The 24,679-nt window shown below is 40.8% G+C and overlaps 1 protein-coding gene across 1 annotated transcript; it reads left to right on the top strand.

The window, feature by feature from the left end:
- The first annotated feature begins 2,768 nt into the window (after window positions 1–2,768).
- LOC107662998 (probable ribonuclease ZC3H12C) lies at window positions 2,769–24,339 on the top strand. The gene is made up of 6 exons (XM_016453135.1): window positions 2,769–2,779; window positions 2,863–3,636; window positions 17,243–17,382; window positions 17,608–17,842; window positions 17,988–18,094; window positions 22,973–24,339. The coding sequence occupies exons 1-6, from the start codon at window positions 2,769–2,771 to the stop codon at window positions 24,337–24,339; spliced, it is 2,634 nt and encodes an 877-aa protein (XP_016308621.1).
- The last annotated feature ends 340 nt before the right edge of the window (window positions 24,340–24,679 follow it).

The raw sequence follows: 24,679 nt of genomic DNA, 5'->3' as shown, positions 1-24,679 counted from the left end.
CTATATCTGATTCGTTTTGCACTTTCTCACCCAAACTTGTAAACAAAGCTATTTTACGTAAATGCGAGCTCCTTAGCAAGTAGTTGTAAGGAATTTAACTCATTGAATTTTATAAGGGAATTAATTATTATTTTTATTTCTAGCTCAGGTTTTGAGAGGAATCGAATCTGAAGATTCGAAGTCAACCTGATTAGAACTGATTTCAAATTTGATAGTTTACACTTTATCAACTACTCGTCCAGCGAGACGTTAATGTCTGTGTATATTAACGATTCTGTTCATATTACTTCGTGGCCAACGACACATAAACAAAATGGTAATCTTATTAATTTTGAGCAAGGTAACAAGGATCTAGGCAGAGTTTTAACTTTAAAATTTTCACGACACCAGACAATACTTCTTTATAAATGAAACAATAATTTATTGGCTATTTTAGATTACATTAAACTAAGCTAAACACACACACACACATACACACAAAAGGTACAGGAAAATGAGTCAACGGAGTTTGCATGAAGTTTCCAAAGTTCTAACACTCGTTTTCCACGAGTTCTTTAAATTCAACCTGAGAGAATCACAAAGCAGAGATTTGTCTTACGTTTACTACTTTAAGATCAATTCAGCACCGATTTCAGCAGATAGGAGACTTCTGTTTGTTACTTGCGTTTGTGACAGCTGAGAAGCGGAGGGGTTTCCTCGTTGCCTGAGGGAGTCCCGGAGCGCCGGACTGGTTGCTGAGATGAAGTCTGGATGACGTAGTTTCTGGGGATGCCTTCCTGATGAATGGGGTTTCCTGGTGACGCAGAGGCTCTGGTAGTTCTTCTGAAAGAGTCTGAGTTTGCAAGACTCTAGGCTTTTGAAGATCTCTGGCAGTCACGAAGTTTCAACTGAAGTGTTTGAGTTCTGGATGACCGATCGTTTGATGGTGCCGCTTGTGAGCGCAAGTTGGAGCGTGCTTAACACAAAGGCGAAAAGGCGAAAGGCTCCGTTTTGCATTGGGTTTTGATCCGCTGCATAAGTCCGTCCCCCAGATCGTTGTTCCAATCAGACATTACTTGCAAGGCTTAGCCACGCCCCGCACTGTTCTCTTGATCAGGCATGGGTCACATGTTTCCCTTGGGGAGTATTTCTGCAAGTTTTAATAACTTCTTATAAACAATATTATCACCAGAAAATGATGCCGGATACCAATTTTTTCATTCACGCCAATGTTCGGCAAATAAAGCAAGCTTTCATTCAACACTAAACTTAACATATCAATAGCTTTATCTGCTAAAAGGGGTTAAACACATTGATTAAAGTTGCAAGGTTACATTTTAACACCTCAAGCATATATAATGCATACAACATATTATTTGTGAATATAGTTGCCTTTTTATACACATAAATGATTGTCTTTTGAAATCATCCAGTGAGATTTGCGTGTTCCTTTGTCTCTCAAAGAGAAGCGCGCGTTTTCCTGGAATTTAGAGAAAGGGGAGCACAGAGAGAACCCTGAGGTCAGGGAGGTCGTAAAAAGGTCCTGGTCATAGACCTGCTATTCTTCTCATTTGGACGTGGAGATATAAAATTGTCTCTTTTGTTGACGGGATTATTAATTTATGTGTTAAATGGTCATGGGTATCACGCATCTGGTCCCTGAAAGCCCGTAAAACAAAGATAATTTGTATCCTAGTTTGAGTTAGGGTTTAAGCACTGTTTTTTATTTGAGTCTCTTGAGACCATAAGCTAGATAGGACAGGAACTGCGGAGACACTTCACTGACCCTGCATGAGTTTTACGACCGCAGAGGGCTGCATAGGGTGCTTCTCAGTTTGTCTCAATGGAATGTGATTGTTTCATGTGTGACTCCGTTCACAGACAGAGATCCTACATGGCAGTAAAGTGGATTATACATACCATACTTAGCCAAGTTTCCATACAGGAACAAAAACAAAAGCACAAAAAAATAAACTCTGCTAACTGAATAATTATAGTCAAGCAAATAAATTGCATTCTCTCAAACATAGCCTATTCCACTTATAATGGAATTGTATTTTAATTTAAAACATTAAATATACCACGTTAAATGCACAATTACTTTGAATGCTTGACCCAAGACATTATCATTATTTCCTATCAACATGGACGTTCCATGCAATATGGTGACTAACAATAATAAAAATGATTCTCATGATATTTACCAGCAGCATCAGAGTAGATAGATGCTGTATATTTTGACTAAAAGAGAAGCATCAGAAGGACCCGTGGCAAACTTTGCTTTTCTTTGAGTCTCTTGAGAAGATAAGCCGAAGGGGACAGGAACTGCTGAGACACTGAGCTGACCCTGTATTAGTTTTACGACCGCAGATGGCTGGGGAGGAGAATCTTTAGTTTTTCCGGTGGAATGCAGAGATTCAATGTTCGTTTGTGTCTGCTCACAGAGGCCTTACATAGTTGTGAATCACAGGTGTTTTATATATGAGATGAGGACATGACTGCAGCTGGCAATGAGGCCGAAACCAGCACATCCAGTGCAAGAAGGCTTTTTAAAAAAAAAAAAATATTCACAAAAATATTGTGATATATTATCACAAATAATTTTTCTTGTTTTCACTGGCAATTCGCTTTGACTGGTGTATCTTTGAGTCTATAATTAGTATAAGTAAAATACTTAAGTACTTTTAAAATCAATAACTTAAAGATTTTTACTCAAGTTGTTTTGGAATAGACTTGTAACTGGTAATGAACTCATTTTCACTGTAAGGTATCTGTACGTTTACTCAAGTATGATTTTCAGGTACTCTTTACTTCTCTGGACACCTCTCATTGTTCCCTGAGTTACAATGTAGTCTCTTAAAGTATCCCTCTCTCCTTCTCCAGGTTCACATCTGAAAGACGATCTAAGGCTGAACAACAGGTGGCAGGGTTCAAGACTCTCAGTCAGAATAGCATTGGATGTTTGTTGCAGATTCATGGGCCTGAAAGACCATCTGAACTGGGGCTGGATCTAGACTACCTCCATATGAAGGCTACAGAGCAGCAGACTGGCACTGATGCCGGACTTATCATGGACAGTGGTTCATCTGACACAGGTGATGTTGTTGCCCCCTGCACTAGGAGCTTTAGTTCTTCTTCACAAGATGACTCAGAGGAAAGTGCAGGGTCAGACAGTGAGCCTGCGCAGAGCCACAGTCATCCTCTTGTCAAAACGCTTGGTGATGGGTCCATCCATGCAGTCCACCCACCACACTGTAGGTCTCCAAGTCTGGATATGGATTCACTTGTTCTGGATATGATACTCCAAGAGCCTGGCCCTGTGGATACACTCAGGGAATACCAGACAAAGATGGAGTTTGCCCTTAAGCTTGGCTATGCAGAAGACTTGGTTCGGCTGGTTCTGAACAAGCTAGGGTCAGACACACTGATCAATGATGTTCTTGGGGAGCTGGTAAAACTGGGCAGTAAGCCGGAGAATGAGGGTTGGACACAGACTCTCTCCCAATCCACTTCCACATCATCATCATCATCCTCTGGCACATCTTCTTCCTGCAGTTTCTCTTACTCACTTGACTCTCGCCGGTCAGAGTCCCCTTCTCTGGATGATAAGGATAACCTCCGCCCCATTGTTATTGATGGCAGCAATGTGGGCATGAGGTGAGAATTCAAAAACTAAAAAAGCACATATAATTGTGTGGTTTCAAGTAATATTTATCCTTGATAAAGTATTATACAATCCATTTATATAACAGACCTGAAGTAGTAGGGGTTATGCTTGTGGTAATTGTAATGATCACAAATATAGCTGAAGCAGCAATTAAGGAGCCAGGCATGACAGAGGCAAAATGAGGAGCTTAGCAAGCATGGCAGGGAGCATCAGACCAACTACAAAAAGGAATAATTATAAGACATTTGTTGATGATTTTAGATACAATGTTTGAAAACCCATAAATACAATTAATTGTAATACAATTTAATTCTTTATCACTTTTGACCAATAGGTGGTGCTTTCACCAAATTATGTGGTGTGATCAGTGTGGGGTAATAACACACATTTGGTGCAAGTTTGCAAAACCATTGCAGAAATAAAGCATCAGATCCAGTTTGGCACCAACTTTGTTGTGGTAAATAAAACCGGTTTGGTCTATTGACAAGGAGAAAAAAAAAAAAGGTTTTCAAAGAAATTCAAAATGGCAGACAGAAAGTTCATCAAAATATAGCATAATTGCTATTGTGATTCTCTGCATGACCCAAGATATCTATTATTGACAGTCTCATGAAATTGGCAAAACTAATCAGCAGTTATTGGCATTTTGTAAAATTTCATTAGAAAAAAAAACAAAAAACAAAGTGGCGCTGAATCGAAATGTTTTGAGTACCTTCAGGCCATGGTGACAATGCTGCATACTGACTTTTAAACGATACCCCAATGCGTTCATTAAATATTTTATGAAAAAAATCAAAATGGCTGATACCCAAAAAGGAAAAATTGGGTAAAACAAACAGATGTTGACTAGTGCACCATGCTTGCATGTTATTTTAGCCTGTGTAGTATTTTATGGGAGAAAAGACAGAGAGACACGGAGCTATAACGTATGCCGTCTTTACTGTTTGTTAACAACTCACAGCGCATGTGCACAATGGAAATACCGTAATACATGTAACACAGTTGCACATTAGTGCAATTACATTACCACACTCCTCCCTCCTTAGATTGGAACCTAACATAACCTAAGCTTAATTTGGTGTAGCTTTAAACACATATATAACTTAATATTAACATAACACTTTGAACTTATGTGTTTACTTTAACAGTCTTTAACTAGAAACTAAGACCTAAAGATTAAGTCTTTGTGGTGACTTTCTTTGCCTTTTGGGATAGCGCCGTTCAGGGTGTACTTCAGAAGATTGATCAGGTTGAGCTTCTGGATCAGATGTTCCAGCTCTCTGAACTGGCAGATCATCAAAGAGGTCATCACTGATCCCTTCACACTGCTGTCCTGAAGACCTTGATGGTAACATGTGGTCCACATGTACTTTAACTTGCCTATGTCCTACTTGCACACAGTAAGTCAGAGGTCCTCTGCGCTGCAGAATAGTGCCTGGGATCCAGAGCTTTTTGGAATGTCTGAAGTCTCGCACTAACACCCTCTCTCCCAAACTGAACGTGCGGAGTGACTTTGATTTCTTATCATGCACTTTCTGCTGTTGAAGCTGGTGCTTGGATACAACATCCGACACATCTGGCTTGAATAATGAAAGACGAGTGCGTGGTTGTCGTTTCAGGAACAACTCTGCTGGTGTGCGTACTGTGTGTGGAGTATTTCTATATGTGAACAAGAAACGGTCTAGCCGCTGACTGGGAGACACTGACTGCGACTGCATTCGAGTCCATGCCATTTTAAAGGTTTGCACAGCCCTTTCAGCTGCACCATTTGAAGCCGGATGGTATGGCGGTGACAGGACATGACGAACTCCGTTTCCCTTAAGGAACTGTGCAAACTCAGGTGCAGTAAATTGAGGACCATTGTCCGAAACCAGGACTTTCGGCAGACCTGGTTAGCAAGGTTAGCAGTCTTTTCAGCGGTCATCAGCTTTGTAGGTAAGACTTCAATCCATTTTGAATGGACATCTATCACCACCAGGAAATGCTGCTTGTTGACCTCTGCATAATCCACATGTATTCTCTCCCACGGTGCTGTGGCCCATGAACATGGGTGGAGAGGGGCTGTTGGGGGTCTATTCAGTGTGGTTTCACAGGGTGCACACTGACCCACAAATGCCTGAATCTCATGATCTAAACCAGGCCACCAAAGGAAGCTTCTTGCCAGAGCTTTCATTTGAGGGACTCCTGGATGACCCTCATGTAAGTCTGAGAGCAATCTTCTCCTGTACTTAGGTGGAATGACCACCCGTGATCCCCAAAGAACGCATCCTTGGTCTGTGGACAACTGATCTTTCCTTTCATAAAAAGGTTTGAGATTTGGATTAAGTACAAACTTAGGCCACCCAGTCAGTGTGAGATCCAAGACCTTTGACAGGATAGGGTCACGTCTGGTCTCTTCTGCAATGTCTTTCGCTGAAATAGGCAGTTCTTCCACATGAGAGATTAGAAACACTCCTTCATGCTCGTCCTCAGAAGGACCATGTTTGCATGGAAGACGGGATAATGCGTCTGCATTTGCGTGGTCACAGGAACGACGGTACTATATCTCATAGTCATATGCCAAGAGAAGTAACGCCCACCATTGCATTCTTAATGCAGAGTTGGAACTGCGGACATTGGTCCGAATATGGCCAAAAGTGGTTTGTGATCTGTCAATAACACAAACTTTCTTCCATATAGATGCTTATGGAATTTCTTTACACCAAAAATGATGCTCAAAGCTTCCTTTTCTATTTGAGCATAATTCTGCTCACTCGATGTCAGGGTCCGTGATGCGAATGCAATCAGTTTCTCTTTTCCTGAGGGTAGGATATGTGAAATGACTGCACCCACTCCGTATGGAGAGGCATCACAGGCAAGTCGGAGAGGTTTTCCTGGATCATAATGTGCAAGGCATTTACTGTTCAGGAGCCGTTGTTTGCAAGCTTTGAATGTCTCTTCACAACTTGGTGACCAATTCCACCTGGTGTCTGCTTACAAAAGCTGGTGCAAATGATGCAGTGATGTTGAAAGGTTGGCCACAAACTTTCCATAATAATTAAGTAATCCTAAGAAGGACCTTAATTCTGAGACATTCCGTGGAGCCAGTGCATTTACGATTGCTTCAACTTTATCTTCAGTAGGATGTAGACCATGCTCATCTATCCTGTACTCCAAGTATTCCACTGAATCTTGGAGAAAAGCACACTTTGCAAGTTTTATCCTCAGTCCGTGCTTCTCTAACCTGGCCATTACCTGATCCAGTACTGCTAGATGTGTTTCCTCAGTAGGTGCTGACACCAAGATGTCATCCATAAAGCAAACCACGTTATCTATGCCTTGGAGTATCTGATCCATTGTGTGCTGAAAAACAGCTGGAGCTGTCGAAACACCATAGGCCAGGCGGTGATAACGGAAAAGACCCTTGTGGGTGTTGACTGTCAGGTACTGCTCTGACTCAAGATCTAGAGGTAACTGTTGGCATGCAAATGACAGATCAAGTTTGCTAAACACTTTGCCTCCCGCTAGGGTGGCAAACAGATCCTCAGTATTTGGCAGTGGATATTCTTCCGGAAGTATACAGCGATTAATAGTGACCTTGTAATCACCGCACACTCTGACAGAACCATCTTTTTTGGGAACTACCACTATTGGTGCTGCCCAATCACTTCGTTCCACTTGAGTGATGATTCCATGTCTTTGTAGCCGCTCTAACTCCTTCTCTACTGCTTCCCTCAGAGCATATGGGACAGGTCGCGGCTTATGGAATATTGGTTTATCTCGCTCCACTCGGATTCTTGCCTGGAAATCTCTGATCTTTCCATAACCATCTTTAAAAAGATCCTTATGGTTGTCCAAAACAGTTTTGAGAGAGGGCTGAGTTGATTTCTCGTTTTAGGCTGAAAATCTTACCCCAGTCCAGTTTAATCTTCTGCAGCCAATTTCGTCCCAGTAATGGAGTTTTGTCACCCTTGACTACCATCAATGGCAGTGTCCACTCATTTCCATTGTACTGGACTGGCACTTGGATTTCTCCCAGCACTGGAATTGTATCACCAGTATACGATGAGAGATGAATTTCCACTGGCTGCAAGGGGCAGTCAAGTAGGAGCTCTTTGTATACCGATTCTGGAATTAGAGATACAGATGCACCAGTGTCAATCTTCATGATTACTGTCTTCCCTGAGAGTTCCAGTTGCAGATATAGTCCATCTTTCTGTCCTTGAGCAGTGTAAACTGTGAAAAGTTAAAATGCATCCTCGGAAGCACTTAATTCCTCGGTTGTGGCTGTCACTAACTGGGCTTTAACAGCTCGTTTACTGCTTTTGCAGACCTTTTTTTTAAATGGCCTGTTTTACCACATGCATGACATATTGCAGTGCGGAAATGGCATTCCTGTGGCTGATGACCTTCTCTACCGCAACGATGGCAAGTCATTTTTCGTCTGGCTGAAAAGCTCTGTGCCGATCTACTTGATGCAGCGAGACTTGAATGAGAAGTTTGTCTTTCTGTTTTCCCCGTGAATAGCTGGCTACACCGTGAACACCAGCACTGGAATGGTCAGCACGTTCTGTCAACTCCTTTGTATCCTTGTATGCCAGTTCCAAACCAAGAGCAATTTCACAGGCTTGTTTAAAAGTCAAATCCTTGTCAGATAAGAGACGCTTACGGTAAGCTTCGCCTGACATACCGCATACAAACTGATCCCTCAGTGCATCGAGGAACTGGCCAAACTCGCATGTGCTAGCAAGTCTTCTCAAATCAACAATATAGTCTGTTAATGTTTCACCTTCTTTTTGATATCGTCTGTGAAATCGGAAGCGTTCGGCGATCAGTATTGGTTTTGGCTGAAAATGCAGTGACAATGTTTCAGTCATTTCTTTATATGTCAGCTTTCCTTGGCTGACTCAAATTCTTCAGTAGTCCATACTCTGTGGGACCCAAGACACTCAGAAACACGTCTGCTTTCTTTTCTGCTGCAATGTCATTTGCTGCAAGCCATCTTTCAAATCGCTCTAAGTAAGTTTCAAAATCTTCTTTCTTACTTTCAAATTCAGGAACTCTGCCAATCATTGCCATTTTGCTGTCACTTTCTGTTGTTTATCACCTCCGTGCAATTCAGAATTTTTATTTATTTATTCCTGTTTATTTTCTCTCATATCCGTTTCCTTGTACTTGCAATTTCTTCACGAAGTACCCACAATGGCCACTAGATGCCACTCTTCCGCTTTTCTGGAGCTGCAGCCTGACTTATCTCCACCAAGCTGTGCAATCCGTTGCAGACTTTCAGTTTCTAGTTGCTTCAAAAACTGGCGAACAATTTCTGTAGTATTGCAAACTCACTTGCACATGAACTACTATCACTTTGCTTCGCTGTGGAATCAATATCCTCGTCGCCACTGTAGTATTTTATGGGAGAAAAGACAGAGAGACACGGAGCTATAACATACGCCGTCTTTACTGTTTATTAACTTCGTCAGCCTGGCGCTGATACAACACAGCGCATGCGCACAATGGAAATACCGTAATACATGTAACACAGTTGCACTAATATACCACAGCCTGCCATGCTGATTTTTTTACATATTTGTACATATTATAATATAGTAATTAGGGCTGGGTTTTGCGACCCATTTGGCGATTTGATTCGATTCTTATTTGGTTTGTATTCTATTCAATTTCGATTCAATATCGATTAGTTATCAATATTTCATTAAAAATGCTAGTTTTGCAGACATGGAATCCATATTTAAATAATGAAATCCCTCCTACTCAGCTATATTAATGAAATACACATTCACATTAACAATTTCATTTGCTCCAGACTAACAACCTCCCTCGTCAGTCTTGAAAATGTGTTCTCATTGTCTGTATACAATTTTTCAGGGCATCATATCTTAAGGAGATTCCACATATTTCAATCACTTTTTGTCATATGCAGTTATACATTCATACACAAAAATCAAAGTCACATAGTAATTTATTAAATTGTTGCTGACTGCATTAAATTGATTTAGTTTTAATCTGTATAGAGTTGTAAATATATTTAATCGATGTAATCTATATTTAATTTATACATGGTCTATAAATCAACTCTAGTACAGAATAAAAAAATAAGTTCTGTAAACATACCTTGACATTAGGTTGTCATGTAAAGTGGATTTAAAGTCCTTGAGGACTGTGGAGTCACTGGGTGCAATTCTCATCTCCTGTAACAGCTGTGCATGCAGATGACCAATGACTGATAAAGTTGGTGAGCACTCCTCAGACTTGGCTAGTGTGGCAGCTTTCTTGGGATTCAGAGCCTTCACTACATCTCCTGCTGTAGTTATGTCAGCCTCTGACAAAGTGCAGAGATCTTTTTCCACTTCTGCGAACCTCAGGTGAGCGCATCGCTGCGGATATGGCTGGCTTCTGTTCCAGAAACCACTCTAGCATCTCCAGTGCACTGTTCCACTGTGTTACAACGTCAATCTTCAGCTTATGTGAGGGTATCCAGTAGCTTTTGTTTGACTTTCAGAGTACACTTTGATGCTGCTTTGATGAAAGAGGGCAATGATTCGTCTGACTTTGCCAAGCTATTGGGCCACATTTGGGAGTTTGAGTGTTGGTTGAGATGCTAAGTGCAGCACGAAGCAACCGAAGTGAAGCACATTCATTAGCTCCGCCGCACAAACCATATTTGCTGCATTGTTGGTAACCAGAGCTGGTTCTTTCTGGGTAATATTCCACTCATTTAAGGCCTCATTCAACAATGTTGCGATGTCGCTGTGTGGCTGGTGTGGACAGCCTGGGGTTTGCAAAACATGCAACACGAGTGTCCAGTCACTTGTGATATAATGACATGTTATGGTGACATACGAGTCACCCTGCAAAGTCCAGCTGTTACAGGCAAGGGCAACTATCTCTGCCGACTGGAGAGATGCTGTGACATTGATCTTAACCTCTGCATACTTTTTTTGATATTGCCTTTTCACTGAGGTACTTGCATGTTAGCATTACGTACCTCGGTTCCAAAACATTAATACGATTTCGAAAGCCCTTGTTCTCAACTACGCTGTAAGGGCATAAATCCTTGCAAATTAGCATTACATTGGCGGCTGTTATTTTTTTAGCACGAGGTGAATCTGACTGTAGTTTGCAGGCTAATGCGACGTCTAGCCATTGCTGTCCAGAATCACAAAAACCAAATGGCGTGTTGTCTCGACATGTGGTTTCATAGGTTTGTTGTGTTGTTACAGAATCTTAGCTCTTGGAGGCACAGCTTGCAAACGACAGTGGTTTTGTCGACCTCATCTGTACCGTTATTGCCTTTGAACATGAAATACTTCCACAAATCAGACTTTAATTTCGCTGGCACTGGCTTCAACTGGCTACCGTGATGTTCCACCATGATCCTCTGTCTTTTTTTGTTTTGTTTTGTTTTTGTTTGGAGCATATCAAAAGATGGCAACATCTTCAATGTGAGAGGCAAAGTACAGATAATACTCACATCCTCTGAAATAAAGAATGCATATTAAGAATTGATTTGGGGATTTCCTGAATCGATATTGTTTTGTTAAATTGAAGATCAGTTAAAATTGAAGAATCACATATTTTTTTTACCCAACCCTAATAGTAATATAGCAATACAAAAATACTACATGTTGCAGGTTTGCAACAGGGCTGCTGATAGAAAAAAAGATTAGTCTAAAAAGATTTCTTATCCTGTACCTCTAGTGGACAACATTATTACAGCACCTATTTTTAACAGCACTCATCTTAGATTTGAAATGGCTAACGGTTTTCCTGTTAGTCACCTGAGCATCAGAAATTCATGAAACTAAGCATGTTTCTTCAGGATGCCTTGTTCTCCATTTGTACAATGTTTTGAGAAGTTTGGACTTCTTGTGTGCACACAAGATATAGGCATATTGGTCATAATGGGCCACAACCATCAAATATGTCATATCGTATCTGCTAAAAAATTGAATAGATCCAAAGTCTTTTGATATTTTTTTCCAGCATGATTTTTGTCATGGGTACATCCATTTAAGCGGTTAAATGTGTAACTATTGCAACATTTTTCTAACTGACACACTTCCTGCTGTCAGCTGTTGGCGCTATGACCGTGACACACCTATGTGATCAGTACATAGAGCTTGTTTGATCTAAATCATAAAATGCACCTAGAAGATACAAGACTCTTCCTGTTTTTAGTTATTGTCAGTATTTTAATCCCTCACCATGGCAACATTATTGAAGATGTGTTCAAAATTCAAGGTCAGTGTAAATTGCATGAATCTCTTAGGAGGAATAGTTAAAAATTCGGAGCCTGCAATGTTAAAAAAATACATTCAGTCCAAAATAGCTGATTTCCTGTTGATCAGAGCTAATGACTGTAGTACAAACCTAGAAAAATATGTAATTTTTATCTGTACATTAGGCAGTTTTGATTAAATGAAGGGTTGCATAAATCAGTACAATCTGAATTAAATTCAACAAACGTGTAATATTTTACAATGTAATATGTCCTCCATAACCTTAAGTATACTACTCTGATCCTTCTTGACATTGAGTGTACAAGTTCATGACAAATTATCACATTTATCCTTTTTAACTATTGGAGGATGACCACCTTGAGTGGATGTTTGATTCAGCAGAGTGTTGCTCAACTTTTCTTTACAAAATCTGTGATATTGTTAATAGTGTTAAGGGTTGCATAAATCAGTACAATCTGAATTAAATTCAACAAACGTGTAATATTTTACAATGTAATATGTCCTCCATAACCTTAAGTATACTACTCTGATCCTTCTTGACATTGAGTGTACAAGTTCATGACAAATTATCACATTTATCCTTTTTAACTATTGGAGGATGACCACCTTGAGTGGATGTTTGATTCAGCAGAGTGTTGCTCAACTTTTCTTTACAAAATCTGTGATATTGTTAATAGTGTTAAGGTGGCATGTTTTGAGTTTTTTTTTTTTTTTTTTTAGCGCATCAAAATGTTTAACCATATAGCAGATGGAAATGCCATTTGTCAATAAAATTGTGTTGACTTTGTTTAGTGTCAATACTTCAGATGTCACAAAAACTTCTTTGGAAACACTTTTTAAAAAGGGCTTTAATGGAAATAAATGTTGTGTCACATGGTGTCACAGTGCAGGCCAGGAAAGGTGAGGTGAGGAGATGAGGATTGGATGTATTTGCAGCAACTTTCACACTTTATTAAATAATAAAAGATAATTCAAAGTGTGGAGAAACAAATAATAACTTCACTCAACACTGTAAAGACAATACCTGATCAAAGAACTAAGGGAACTGAGGGCATATATATACACAAAAGAAAACAAGGAACATCTCAGGTTACACATGTAACTGTGGTTCCCTGAGAGGGGAATGAGACACTGCATCTGGGATAGAGGCTATGGGCAGTGCCATCAGCGTGACCGGTGTCTGAAGCACGTGTGAAAACACACTAATTTAGTTGGACAGCAATGGCCCGTGACGTCATCAACTGTGCAATGTGCAAGCATGCCCAATAGCATGGCAGTGTCTCGTTCCCCTCTCAGGGAACCACGGTTATATGCGTAACCTGAGAAGTTCCCTTTCAAATGGAACTCTACACTGCACCTGAGATAGACGCTATGGGGAACAAAAACCCACTCCACCATATCATGAGGTATACTTCCCTCACTAGGTGAAAAATATGCACCAAAAACAGTAGGCAAAGCATACAGAGACTCAACAGAATACTTCACTGGAGTCAAAGCATCTGACCAGAGCACATTCATGACATTCTGGACCATCTAGTGGTGGCAATTCTAACCCCTCTTATCTCCCATTAGTATGGAAGATATTTCAGCTCCCAAACACTGAACGCAAGGGAATTCCTGGCCTTTTGAACCTCCGTACCTTCGTTGTGTGCTACTGTAGCCTTACAGGTGGATCCCAAAAAAGGGGGTAAGCTGTGACAGCTTCTTTCTTTTCCACTTGACATAACTCAAGAATGTCTGCTGGTGGAAGAAACATTGTATTCTCTACCTGGGCATATGCACCTCCTCTGGCGAGATACAGCTGTGATTGCCATAGGAAAGACAAAGTCTGTAGAGCAAGAAAGGCAAATGTAATTAGTTTGCAACTAATTTTTGCGTACTATAATCTCACCAAGCCTCACAGAGGAGCTACAGCTCTGAGTAATTACCCTTACAAATAAGGGGAGCGCTCATGCCCTGCTTACTATGAGAAGGGAGCAAGGAACCCTGCTTTAATAGACGATACCATCGGGGAGGGACATCTTGCTCAACCCTCAGACTAAGGGACAGCTTCCCTTACCAAAAAGTAGTATACTTCAAGTTTATTTTAGTAAGTATATACTTTCCTATTTTTAGTTTAAAAGAAGTATACTAATAGCACACTTGAATAAACTTCTTTTTCGTAAGGGTTAACAAAGGAAACCTTTCTCGAACAGGTTCCATCTTTTGATGAATTTTCCATCATTTATGAGTCAACGCTTCCCTGCCATTGACGGAATTTTCCAGATTTCCATGTTTTCACTGGTATACTGTAGGAGGTGCTATTATGTATATTCTGAAAGAGTATTAAATGTCTAAATCAAAATCGGCGAAGAAGAAGCAGAAACAAGCAATCGCATGATCGTATGTAAGCAGATGCATATGTAAAACAGCAGTTTTGATCACCGTTCTGAATCTGATCCAAATGTAGTCTTTTACAAAAACACGATTTTCTCAGCTTGTTGTTCAAAATGCTGCTTTTTTTTCATGAAACTTATCTACATTCAAGTATTGATAAAAAAAAAAAAAGATTGTATGAAGCTAGAATAAAACGTTTTTTGTTTATTTGTTTTTTTTTGTTTAAACTTATTTTGTTTAAAATGGGGGAAGCCGTGGCCTAATGGTTAGAGAGTCGGACTCGTAACCCAAAGGTTGTGGGTTCGAGTCTCGTACCGGCAGGGATTGTAGGTGGGGGGAGTGAATGTACAGCACTCTCCTCCACCTTCAATACCACGACTGAGGTGCCCTTGAGCAAGGCACCAAACCCCCAACTGCTCCCCGGGCGCTGCAGCATAAATGGCTGCCCACTGCTCTGGGTGTGTGTTCACTGCTGTGTGTGTGCACTTTGGATGGGTTAAATGCAGAGCACTAATTCCAAGTATGGGTCACCATACTCTGTTTTTTGTTTTGGCATATTGCATGTTCAGATATTCATATATAAAAAAAATATTCTGGGTGCCATTAAAATTTTCTGAAAATTATCAAAAATTCTGGCGGTGACTGGCAACTTTTTAAATAAACGCTGACTGGGAAAGAGTTAATAGAGGACTTCGAACCTCGACCTCAAGGGAAAAACCATAGGGGGACCACCTACGAGGAACCCTACGTTCATGTTTATTCCATTCGAGGAGGAACCTCGTTCAACCCTAAGGCTAAAAGGCAGCTTATCGATGCGAACTGTCCTCAAAGAGCTACCAACTCTGATGAAGCCACTACTTCAACAGGGAACCTCAAAGAGAAGCTTGACCTAAAAAAACGTTCCATCTCATGCACAGCCACATCCACACAGCTTTCAAAGTATACTCAAATGTGGATGAGTGAGCATGTACGAGTTGGACACCACCTAGTAGACTCGTTCTGTCTCAACAGGTGTGTTCGACTTGAAGAGGCAGTATGCAGATCGATCGGTGTATGACATCAAAGTACCGAAAGAGTGATTCTTAATTGAGGGACACCTTACTCTATGAAACTGCTCAAAAGTGCAGCTTACCCAGGGGAGCCCACCATGTCATTAAATACTCCAGGAAGCTTCCATTTCTGATATTGCTGCCACTCCATGGAGGAGTCTCAACACATCATAGTCTCAACCACAAGGGAGCCACAGGGGAGCCTAGTCTAACTTTAGAAACCCCAGTAACATGTGGAAGGCAGATTAACCCTGTTTCCAGGTACTGTAGGACCAGCCAAAAACTAGTGCCTATCCCAAATCCTCTTCTTAGTCAATTTAAGTCAAGTCACCTTAATTTATATAGCACTTTATACAATACAGATTGTGTCAAAGCAGCTTTACAGTGTCAAACAGGAAAATAGTTTCTCAATGATGCAAGAGGACAATATCAGTAAATTTTTCAGTTAAAGCCAGTTCATTGATGATTCAGTGATGTCATCATCCAGTTCAGCTCTCTTCCAATAGTGTCTGTGCAATCAGTCAAGCATCCCCAACTAAGCAAGCCAAAGGCGACAGTGGCAAGGAGCCAAAACTCCATCGGTGACAGAAATGGAGAAAAAAAAACCTTGGGATAAAACAGGCTCAGTTGGGGGGCCAGTTATCCTCTGGTCAAACAAAACCAGCATGGTGTGGTTTAATTCCAGGCTGCAACACAGGTCAGATTGTGCAGAGGACTTGTCTGTTTCCCGTGGTCTTGTCCCAATGGCCGTCTAGTTGACGGGGTCTTCACAAGCGATCTGTCTCTGTGGCTCATCTAGTAAACAACATTATTCTTACGATGTAACAAGTACATTGGGTGTTATGGGAAGTGTTCCCGGTTTTGGTTGACCTAATTGCAGCCTAACGATCCTTTTACGGATTTGAATGATAGTGTGTTATGTGTATGCAAGGTTAAAGAGATGGGTCTTTAATCTAGATTTAAACTGACAGAGTGTGTCTGCCTCCCGAACAATGCTAGGCAGATTGTTTCAGAGTTTGGGCGCTAAATAGCAAAAGGATTTGCCGCCCGCAGTTGATTTGATATTCTAGGTATTATTAAATGCCCAGAGTTTTGAGATCGCAGCGGACGTGAAGGACTATAATTTGATATGAGCTCGCTCAAGTACTGATGAGCTAAACCATTCAGGGCTTTATAAGTAATTAGCAAGATTTAAAAATAAACTTCATGCTAGTTCTTACACTTAGCACTTCTTACTAGTGCATGCCATAGTAAGTGGCATATAACGAGGAGGGATGCCCTTTGGGTGAACATAAAGGTTCACAATGGTTAAAACAGGTCAGCTACCAGTGACTTTCCTCAAACATAAACTCTCATCCTTCAAGAGAGAATTAAGTATGCATTCAACTTCTTTGAGAGCTAAACATGCTCCGTTCAAATGCTAGATTCATGAACCTAATCAGAAACCATGGTAACAAACAAGGGTCACAGAACAGAAATGAACAAAACTGACCGTGACAGTTCTATTGTCTGAGGGCTATGTAACACTCTTTTAAATGTAACACTATTTAAATGTTTTGATTCAAAATACTCAACTGTTGATTACATATTTTCATATATTTTGCTCATTAATATTGACATGCTTTTTGGTAACTGATCAACCAGACTTGCAAAAACATTATATCTTCAAATAGCCCAATGTAATAAGAAATTGCTTTATCTAATAATAAGTAATTATTTAATGTAATAAGAAATTGCTGATTTTGTGAATTGTAAAAAAAGTTTAAAAAGGGGGTGAATATATATATGTATAAGTTTTGCTAAAGGCCCGTTGACCAACTTTTTACTAAATTTATAATCAAACCAACACAGTGAATACACTTTATTTAAAGGTTATTATGTATTTACAGTTACAGTTATTTATTTGTAATTGTAACTTTTCATTTTTACAGCCATGGCAATAAGGAGATGTTCTCCTGTCATGGCATTCAGCTCGCAGTTGACTGGTTTCTTGAGCGTGGCCATCGAGACGTTACAGTTTTTGTGCCGGCCTGGAGGAAAGAACAGTCCCGTCCTGATGCTCTTATCACAGGTGAAAAGATTTACCATCAGGATATCAAATGAGCAAATGTTGTGATTTAAACTTGTCTGTGAACCTTTTCCTTATTAAGTTATATTAGGGGAAATACTTCTAATGGTATCTGATTTTTTTTTCATTAGTTGTTAGTTTTTTTATTGCAGTTAATAGAAGAAAAGTTCTCACAGCCTGTGACTAACTATATCTACAAATTAAACTGAATTTTCCCCCCCCTTACAGATCAGGAGATTTTGAGAAGGCTGGAAAAGGATAAGATTCTTGTTTTCACACCCTCACGTCGTGTTCAGGGCCGCAGAGTAGTCTGCTATGATGATAGGTTTATTGTTAAGCTAGCTTATGAATCAGATGGCATCATTGTCTCCAATGACAACTACAGAGACTTGGCTGTTGAGAAACCAGAATGGAAAAAGTTTATTGATGAACGCCTTCTGATGTACTCCTTTGTAAATGATAAGTAAGTCTGTTGAACCTGGTATTATGAGGTATAAATATGAATGTTGAATGGAAATCTTAATTTCAGTGTTTTGAGTGTACTTTAATTTGCTCTTTTTCCTCTTTATGAAAATGAATAATAATAATCTGGGAAAAAATTATCTTAGGTTTATGCCTCCTGATGATCCATTGGGTCGACATGGGCCGAGTCTGGAGAATTTTCTTAGAAAAAGACCTATCATTCCAGAGCATAAGAAACAACCCTGTCCATATGGTAAGTGTTTTTGATGCTGTTTTTCAGTTGTCTGAAACTGAACAATTGTTAACTATTTACTGTATGTATATAGTCAAGCTGTCACTCAATTCAACATTTGATGCAGATTAATTATAGCCAAGCTATCACTCAAAATTTGGCGCATATTAATTATGTGAATATTAGCAGCATGCGGCCGAATCACAGCCCTGCTGATATAGAACAATATCACATGGCTACTTGAGTGATATTGCATTTATACAACAGTTTGACGGCACAAGTGTGTAAATGAATAGGAAACAACCATGGAGTGTCTTAAAAAAACCTTTTTGTGTGTAGAACTGCTGTCCTTCTGCCACAGATTCAAATCTCAAGTTGACAGTTTAACAGATTAACAGAAGCCTCCATCATTTTAGAACTAGTAATGAAGGAACATTCATTGAAAATTAATTGAACGTTTCATTGAAAGCTTATTGTATCATGTAGAGTACAATATTATGAGAGAGAGATCGACTGAGCGAGTGTGATTACCTACATCTGATACATCATTCATTCTTCAGCTCAATGTTTCCAATGACAATGCAGGTCAATGCATTTGTTGGTTGCCTCTTACAAGGTGTTGTTGAAAGCAAAATTCAACTTCCTTGTTTACAACTTTTTTTCAGTCTCTTTCAATATAAAAGGCTTTGCTACTGACTCATAAAGACAGTCTCTTGTCGCCATCTAATGCCTCAACAATGTAACTAAACTCACCAGCACTAACACAAAGACCATTTCTCAGTACTCAAACACTTGTATTAATTACTATTATTTATATAAAATATTATTTCTTGAACAATAATGTTTAATAAACAACAACAATCATTATAATATTTGCCAAGGAAAAAATAAATAAATAAAAAATGGGTGGAATGGGCTAACATGGATTATTGGAATACTGCAGGAAGAGTTTTACATAAGAGTAGATTACACAGGCTTGAGGAAATCAAGGAAGGGTTGCCATACAACTTGGAATCGACAATGTAGTTTGGGCTCCAATAAACATATACCTTCCAATCGTATAACATGGAACAACTCAGACAACCAGGTTTTGAAAAAAGGGGCATCTGGAGATTTCCAATGTAAAAGTATTATCTTTTTAGCAAGGGTCATACCCAGCAACAGTGATTGCTGTTGAGAGCTTGAAAGAGTGTTCAGTACCTCAGAAGTCCCCAAAATTGCTAGAATGGGATCAAAATTCACAACTTTTTAAAAAACCTTTGAAAATCAAACAGGTTAGGACAAAACCAGAACAGATGCAATAAGGAGCCCTCTGTCACTTTACATCTATCACATATTGGATAAATAGTTTTACAAATTGTATTTAGTCTAACTTTGGAATAATACATGCACTACCTTGGATCAGCCTGTGTCTGGCATTTATTGAACAATATTGGATCTTACTAAGGCATTCATTCCATGTTTCATCAGACTCGTCTAGACCAAAATCCTTGGCCCAAGCTTCTTTTAAGTGGTTTGTGTTTACAGGCATCGGGAAGGCATTAACAAATCGTGAAATCAAACGTCTAGAGGTTGGATTTGACGTAATACATTAATTACTGAAATGAACTTTTCCACGACATTCTAATTTATTGAGATGCACCTGTATTAGTCTTTGGCTTGCTAACAAATTGTGGAATGACTTTTAACATAATGCCTTATTTGTAAATACTGAAAGAAATCAGACCCAGGAAGATTAAATATAGACTGTTACTGACTAAAGGATGCAAACATGCCATCTACATAGAGGATCTCCAATGGACCTCTTTGCCCCGTGACAGGACAGTCAGAGAGTTCACAGACGACCTCCGTGGCCGTGACAGGACAGTCAGAGAGTTCACAGACGGCCTCCATGGCCGTGACAGGACCATCAGAGGGTTCACAGATGGCCTCTTTGGCCGCAGCTGGACTGGTAGAGAGTTCAAAGGCGGACGCCGCTGCCTCTGGAGGTTCTGCAGCGGAAGCCGCCACCTCAGGAGGAGCTGGACTCACTAGAGTCATTGAAACAGGAAATGGCACTCCTGGCTGTGATGAAGGAACTGGAGCAGACTCAAGGACTGGAGCGGGCTCTGGAGTTGATTCGAGGACTGGAGCAGGCTCTGGCACGGACTCGTGGACTGGAGTGGCCTCAGGAGGAGTAACAGAGCAGTGAGTAGCCCAAACACACAGGATGGTGACTGCCATTAAAAGGGAGCACTGAGCCCAGGGGAACAGTCTCTGTGAGGACCAGTGCTGAGACCCTTGGGATGCCCACTGCTGTGGCCGAAACCAGCGGTGGATCCTCCACACTGGATGCCAGTCTGGGAAGCCTTGGGGCTAACCTTGAGGCACTGGGCATGGTCGACATAACGTGAAGAGACTCTGGAATGGTGGCCATGACAGGATGAGATTCTGGAACGGCGGCCATGACGGGACGAGACTCTGGGACGGCGGCCATGATGTGATGGGATTCTGGAGAGGTGGACACTGTGGAAGTACTGCGGTCCTCCTCCACAACTCCAACAGTAAATTGAAAACCACTTAATTGCAGTGCAATATCAATATACCATTCAAGAGTCCAATTAGGGTCATGTAGTGGCATAAGGGAGCTGAGAGGTTCAGAAAGCCCTCCATGAAAAAATATCATTAAACATAGATTGTCTATGGAAGTTACGTGTGCCAGTTCAATAAATTCACCTACATAATCCTCAATACTGCGATCACCCTGTTGGAGGCACATGATTTGTGCGACTGGATTCACTTTTTTTTTTTTGCTGGTCTGGAAACACTCGCAAAGATGCTGGATCTATGTTTAGCCTGGGACGTTTGATAAAGCTGCTGGATACGGGTATGTCTCAGTATTCTGTGTAACGTGGCATGTGACAATGGGGTTGAGGATCCAAGTGCAGGCTTTATTTAGAAGTGTGGTCAAAACAGGCAAGGTCAAACAGCAGCAAACAAGTATAATCCAGGGCAGACAAAAGAGTAATCCAATAAACAAGCAATGGTCAGGGCAGGCAGCAAACGATCACAAAACCAGATAACAGTCCAGGGTCAAAAAACAGGGCAAGGCACAGCAACAAGGAACAAAGAGAAACACTGGAATACTACAGGCTAGACAATACTAAACAATGAATGTATGAAAAACCAGGCTTTAAATAGGGTGAGACTGATGAGGTAACAAGACACAGGTGAATGCAATAAGTGATGATGAGTCCGGCAAAGGATTATGGGAAATGTAGTCTGTGAGAGTGGCAAGAGTCAGGGGTGGAGTGCCCTCTGGTGGAGTTCATGGGCACTCCAGCTGGAGATCGTGACAATGGGGGCGACTTCTAATCCCTTCTACCAATGGTTCCAAGGCAATATCAAAAAGAAGAGGGGGAAGAGGATCTCCTTGTCTAACTCCTCGATGTAACTCAAATGGTTTAGATTTATTAGCATTTGTTAGTATAGATGACGAAGGACGTAAATACAACATTTTTACCTACTTAATAAAACCACTTCCAAATCCAAAACGCTCAAGCGCTTTTAACATAAATGGCCACTCTATTTGGTCAAAAGCTCTTTGAGCATCTAATGAAATGATCGCTGCTGTGACTTTTGAACCAAAAGCTTTGTAGAATTCACATCCAAAGTCATCAGGTCCTGGTGTTTTACCAGAAGAAAAGGACTTAATGGTCCTCAATATGTCTGCTTCAGTGAACAAATCATCTAACTCCTCTTTTGAAGCCTCATGAAAGCGGGGGAATCTCCTCAACCACCACCAGTATGCAGCATCCACCTGGATGATGCGACGACAGCCATAGTGCGCCAGGACGCCCACCACACACTAGCTTATTGGTGGAGAGGAGACAGAGTGATGAAGCCAATAAGTGTTTGGAGATGATTAGGAGGCCATTATGGTCAGAGGCCAATGGGCAAATTTGGCCAGGATGCCGGGACATATATATGTTACATATACATATTATTATATGTTACTTATTTCAATATTATTACATTGTACAATACAAAATTTTACACTCACACACACACACACACGCACACGCACGCGCATACACACACACACACACCCACACACACACACACACACACATTAGTTTTTCCTATGATGCACAGCTGAATTTTCATCAACCATTACTGGAGCCTTCAGTGTCACATGATCCTTCAGAAATCATTCAAATATGCCGCTTAAGAAACTAAAGAAACATTGACTTTTTGTCAATGAATCTTAAAAAATCTTACTGAATCTTACTGAACTCAAACTTTTGAACAACAATGTATATTAGGGCTGTCAGTTGATCAAAAAATTAATTGATTGCACAGATTTCTGTAATTAATCGATTATCTGAAATTTAACAAATGAATGGTAGTATAATATAAAAGAGTGTATTATAGTATGTAGTATGTTATAAATTGTAGTATAATATAATAACGTTATCCTGCTAGAACAGGATCCAGGACCTGTGAGAGATACCGTTTGTGCGGATCCAGTATCTCTCGTCAGAAGAGGCATTATGGGTGCTTCTGACGAGAGTAAAACAGAAGCTGTTAAACAGAATATTGGTTGTGACAACAGAAAAGGCATGATAAGTGATATCAATGGTCACAGTGAGGATGCTAGCATGTTCTTTTTTGCCCTCCCAGCCATACATATGCTATTAAAATTAACACAATATTAATACACATTATTTGAGAATGACACGTCCCCAGTATTTGATATTCTTTAATTTGCTCTGCTGCTCTCCATTGAGCTGCGCTCTGTATGTTATGAAAACAAAACATTTAATGGCTATGCCCTTTGTGTTCCTGCAACTTCCAATTTACAAATAAAGCACTACAACATTTGTTTATTTGTTTGTTCCCCCCACCCATTTCCATTAGGAAAGAAATGCACCTACGGGCACAAGTGTAAGTTTTACCATCCAGAGCGTGGTACACAGCCACAGCGAGCGGTGGCAGATGAGCTCCGTGCCAGTGCCAAGAACTCCACAGTTAAAAGTGTGGGAGAGACGGATCTTGTGAAAAGCAACAGTGAGCTTGGAGACTCTCGTAATGATAAAGCGAGCGACGGTAAACGATCTCAGCCAAAGAGGCAATCAGACCCCAGTATCCGTGCCCTCTCTTACAGTGATGTGGAGGATAAGCTGTGCTCTAAAACTAAAGCAGACCTGTATAAGAGTAACCTAGCTCTTCCTCCAGCTCCAGGAGGTCCTCCTTCTTGTCATGGGTATAGCCAGGATCTGAAGGATCGCAAGCAGTCTCAAGGAGAACCCCACACAAATTGTGAATCTCCCAATCTTTATTACTCCATGGTTAGGGCATATTCTGGCATAAGCTTGCCCTCTCAGAGCAGTCCAGAGCGTCACTTCCTGTCTGATGCTGATCCACGGGCCAGCTCAGTGGCATCAGATTGCAGCAGTGATGGCAGCATGAGCTCAGATTCTTATGGCATGGCAATCCACAACAAACATTTCTGTATGAGCTCTCCTGATTTGTTACTGGATGAAGGAATCAAGTGTCACCACCACCATCATCATAGAAATTACCAGTTACCCTCTGTTATTCCTCCAGGGTGCATTCTCTCTCCTGCTACATCTAACCACCCAGGATTCCACCACAGCATACCTCGTGTTCATAGTTTTGCTCTAGAAGACCAGCAAGACCCCCATTTCCAGCACTCTGTCTTCTACATGTCTCCACAACACCAGCATCAAGTCGTAGGTTCCCGCTCAAGCTATCCTGGAGACTGTCCTCCTGTCTGCCAGAGCAACACTCACTCCCAGAACTCTCCACTGGGTCGTGGCCTTGCCTCAACACGTGTGGACAGTGTGTCAGACTCCAGGCTTTATGAACACTCTCCATTGCTGCCTAGAAAACACAACCTATCCCAGGAGCGAAAGACTAGCTGGGATTCATATTACAGACAGCACCCACAACCATGCTACGAGCCCTTCAGCTTCCAGGATCTTTCAAAGAACCGTGAACAGATGTGGCAGATGCCCTGGGGCTGTGCTTCTGCTCCTCCTCCCCCCCATCCATCCCTTCTGCCCCACGTTTTATCACACCAGCACCAGGAGCCACTTGCCTTGAGTAGTTACCAGGAAGTACGAGAGAAAGTGTTTACCAACTTGTGCAACATTTTCCCTACAGAGCTAGTACAGTTGGTCATGGGGCGGTACCCTCATGTGACCGACGCCCAGCAGCTGGCAACAGCCATCTTGGCTGAAAAGAACCATTTTGGATACTAAGCGCTGAGGTAAAATGAAAATACTCTCATCATTTACTCACCCTCATGTTATCGCAAATGTGTGACTTACTTTCTTCAGATGAACACAGAGAATTTTTTAAAAATAATCCCTGAGAGTCCATTAATTATAGGACCCCCAAAGATGATGCTTCAAAAGCCACACAAAACACAATGGTAATCCATACAACTCCAGTTGATGGATCAGTGTTTTCTGAAGTGAAACAATAGGTGTGTGAGAAAGAAAAAAAAAGTAACTTAATATATTAACTTTTTAAAATATAAACAGTCTTTTGGCCAACTGTCAAAGTTCACTTGATGTAAACGTGATGTGAAATGTGATG

This window comes from Sinocyclocheilus anshuiensis, unplaced genomic scaffold (genome assembly GCF_001515605.1).
Source record: "Sinocyclocheilus anshuiensis isolate Anshui unplaced genomic scaffold, SAMN03320099.WGS_v1.1 scaffold2205, whole genome shotgun sequence".
Lineage (NCBI taxonomy): Eukaryota > Metazoa > Chordata > Actinopteri > Cypriniformes > Cyprinidae > Sinocyclocheilus > Sinocyclocheilus anshuiensis.
The sequence above is the reverse complement of the archived record's forward strand: the minus strand, read 5'-3'. Positions and strand labels throughout refer to the sequence as shown.

Bases quoted from the DNA above. Each gene is read 5' to 3' on its own strand.
- LOC107662998 (XM_016453135.1), top strand. The intron at 3,637-17,242 runs GTGAGAATTCAA...TCATTTTTACAG, and splicing joins GGCAGCAATGTGGGCATGAG to CCATGGCAATAAGGAGATGT. The intron at 17,383-17,607 runs GTGAAAAGATTT...CCCCCCTTACAG, and splicing joins TCCTGATGCTCTTATCACAG to ATCAGGAGATTTTGAGAAGG.